General features: G+C 44.1%; 1 protein-coding gene across 1 annotated transcript; it reads left to right on the top strand.

Moving 5' to 3' along the window:
• Positions 1 to 1,281: 1,281 nt before the first annotated feature.
• Positions 1,282 to 2,869, top strand: LOC110287190 (melanoma-associated antigen 10-like). The gene is made up of 2 exons (XM_021153841.2): positions 1,282 to 1,337; positions 1,902 to 2,869. Exon 2 carries the CDS (start codon positions 1,912 to 1,914, stop codon positions 2,821 to 2,823), a length of 912 nt encoding a protein of 303 aa, XP_021009500.1. The 5' UTR covers positions 1,282 to 1,337; positions 1,902 to 1,911; the 3' UTR covers positions 2,824 to 2,869.
• Positions 2,870 to 3,456: the final 587 nt, after the last annotated feature.

Raw genomic sequence — 3,456 nt, 5'->3', positions numbered from 1 at the left:
CACCTCTAATTTCCTGTTAGGGGTTTAGGTTGGGGTCAGGTTTGGCCTGGGCCTGGGTCTAAAGGTCAGCAGGGGAACTTGTGAGGCATACTTGGAAACCTTCAGAATCCCCTAGAAAAAAGGACGCAACTCATTCTGCCTGTTTTTGTTGTTGTTGTTGTTTGTTTGCTTGTTTGTTTGTTTGTTTTGTGTTTTGTTTTTTTCGAGACAGGGTTTCTCTGTATAGCTCTGGCTGTCTTGGAACTCACTTTGTAGACCAGGCTGGCTTCAAACTCAGAAATCCGCCTGCCTCTGCCTCCCGAGTGCTGGAATTAAAGGCATGGGCCACCACACCCAGTAGTTTTGACAAATACTGCAGGGTTCTTGAAATGAACTTTGTCTTCACTTTTTTCTTCTCCACAGGAAAGTGAGCCTGTACAGTCTGTGGTATCACCAAATAGCAGGCAGAGCTACCAGAGGGAATTGTCTAGTCACTTCCAACAATCCAGGTGAGTAACCACACTGAAAGTATAGATTTGAAGAGACCCTACATCTACTCTAACAAGGAACTAGAGTCTGTATGGATCAGTTCTGATGCCTGGAGAGCCCTAGATGTGTGGCTAGTATTGAGGGTTTATTTTTGTTTGCATGCCTACTGGTGAGAGTTTTCTGGGAAAAGATGTACTTGGTCCTAGGATTAATACCACTTCAGAGGATGAAGCTACATATGGAGAGCAGAAGGGTTTAGTAGCTGGACCTCCTGTTGAGGACTATATCTGAAATCAAGGGAAAATATTTTGCAGACTGCATATGCCCTGGAGTCATAGCTTAGGGGCCTTAAGTGGCTTGTTTACTTAAACTGTCTCTGGCAGGATATGAGAGTTTGGAGAAAATAAGGTCAGGGGTAAATGAGAAATCTCAAGTATAGGTGAGATGAAATTCAGGTGGTCTTTGGGAACCCATATCTAGCAGAGATGACCCCAGATCATGTATGTGGTCATCACTGGAGATCTCACACTGAGGTAGATGAGACATGTCACAGGCTAACTTCTCCTGAGAGCTTTAAGGATCTCAAGGAGGTGAGTAATGTGATCAGAGTGGGAGACTTTGGTTAACTACAGGGCTTCCAGGACCAGGCAAACTCCGGGTAAGGATATCAGAGGATAATTGGATGAAACAGAAGCCTAGAACACAGATATAGATCCCCCCAAAAGTGTTCCCTGAACTGTTTACTCTACAGCAGTCTTTTGCAAGGATGTCAGTCTTAACTCCCTGTCTTATTTGCAGGCATTAGTCTAAAGGAGCTGAAGAACTTGACAAAAGTCATCAGAGGAAGGATCTAGTGCATTGGTAGGAAGGTAAGAGCCAAGAGAGTCCTATCAGCCAATACAAAGACTAGAACTTACCTGCCCTCCTGCCAGTAGTGGGATAACCTAGGCAGTTTGGATAGATTCCCTTCACTCACCTGTTCTGCTTGTCTCACAAAGCATAACCCCTTGTCTTAAGGAATATGAGATATGAGGGGCCCTATGGAACAACTTCCTCCTTTACATCTATCCTGGATCAGACTGATCTTATATCCTAGCAAAATGTCATCAAACTGACTTGTTCTGGACCAAATATAAGGAGGTGAGGCACCCTCACTTCCTTTGATTATATCTCAGAGTCACAGAACTACTTGGCATTTACTTCAGGAGAAGAGGGATATACCAGGAGAAGATATATCTTTCCCTCTTTCAGGCTTTTAGGGATGCATGCAGTAATATAGTCCTTTGGCCTGAGAGTACCACCCCAGCAAATTCCTGTAACAGGCTTTTTGGGGAGCTGCCCCTGGATAGAGAGTCCCCTCACATTGTTTCTTCCTTAAGTTTGTGAGTCTTCATCCCTGTGACCTGCATGGTGTCCTGCCTGCTCTTTCCTAGGGAACTCAAGATGGAACCTACTGAGAACAACCAGAGCTTCAACCTATTGGACATCCCTGAGGCCCAAATCGAAGAAAGGGACCCTGGGAGTGCCCAGGACCCCATAGCTGAGGCAGGGGAGGTGGAAGCCATTGCCACCGCCCCAGGGGATGAGCCTGCTGGAGGTACACCTAGTTCTCCCCAGAGTGCTCCAAGAGCCCCCTCTCCTCCCACTGCCATGGGTTCTATTTCAGGGGCATCATTTGACAATCCTCTGTCCGGGATGCCTGATACTGAGTTCCCCTCCCAGGATGGACTAAATGAAAAGATAATTGATTTGGTGAGATTCCTGCTTGTTAAGTTTCGAAGGATGGAACTAACAAATAAGGAAGAAATGATTGTTAAGACCATGGAAGGTTATGAGGAGCACTACTCTGTGATCTTTAGTAAGGCTGCCGAATGCATGAAGCTGATTTTTGGCGTTGACATGTTGGAAGTGGATCCTTTTGTCCACTCCTATTTCCTACACCCTGCTCTGGGAATCACCTATGATGGGATGCTACATGGAGTTATAGGTGTACCCAAGACAGGTCTGGTTATAATTGTCCTATGTGTCATCTTTATAGAGAACAATTGTGTCAGAGAGGAGGTATTCTGGCATGCAATGAATATCCTAGGGATGCAGGCTGGAATCGATCATTTCATATTTGGAGAGCTCAGGAGTCTCATCACTGAGGATTTTGTAGAGGAAGGGTATGTGGAATACAGGCAGGTGGCCAACAGCAATCCTCCTTGCTTTGAGTTCCTGTGGGGCGCACGAGCGTATGCTGAAACCACCAAGATGAAAATCCTGGAGTTTTATGCCAGCATCGTTAGGCAGGATCCCAGATCCTACCCTGAGAAGTATGAAGAGGCCTTGAGGGAAGAGCAAGAGAGGGCTTAGGCTAGAAAAGCCCAGCAGATACTACTGCTCTGACCAGCAGAACCTGTAGTGCACTAGCAATTTATGGTCAGGCAGAACAGTAAAATAAGTGGTAGACCCCCAAATGAGAAGTATTGAGAAGAGAGTGTAACCCATTCCTTTCTTACTGTTCTGTTTGGGTGACTTAGGATCATTATTTTAGAACGTTGTTAACTTTTACTTTAAGGCTCATTTACTTGAGAATTTTAAGATTAAAAAATGACATCAATAATACCTGTGTTGATTTAGATCAGGAGAACTTTGTTATCTTAAAAACAAACAAGAATGTTTTCTAATTTGTAATATGTCACACGATATGATACCATTAAAGTTGGAATTTCCTGGACAACAGAAACCACACTAGCATGAACATAAAGAAACAGAATAAAATTAAATTTTTGTTGTGTATCTATGTTTAGTCTCCCGTTCTGGTTAACTAATTAAGATTAAAACTAAAGTAAACTAAAGGGAATCTCTTCCCAAAGCCGTCTCTGAGGACCTTATCTTTGCAAAGTCCTGTGTTATCAGTGGGATGTAGGGAAAACCAGATCCCTCTCTACCTTTGGATAAATGGTTCATAGCAGAAGCCAGTCCATGAGAAGTCCCTTTAGATCA

The sequence above is a fragment of the Mus caroli genome, unplaced genomic scaffold, assembly GCF_978045245.1.
Source record: "Mus caroli unplaced genomic scaffold, Mus_caroli_1 scaffold_5, whole genome shotgun sequence".
NCBI lineage: Eukaryota > Metazoa > Chordata > Mammalia > Rodentia > Muridae > Mus > Mus caroli.
The sequence above is the reverse complement of the archived record's forward strand: the minus strand, read 5'-3'. Positions and strand labels throughout refer to the sequence as shown.

What these genes read in the sequence shown, in the direction of transcription:
- LOC110287190 (XM_021153841.2), top strand. Translation starts at nt 1,912, where the DNA reads ATGGAACCTACTGAGAACAACCAGAGCTTCAACCTATTGGACATCCCT.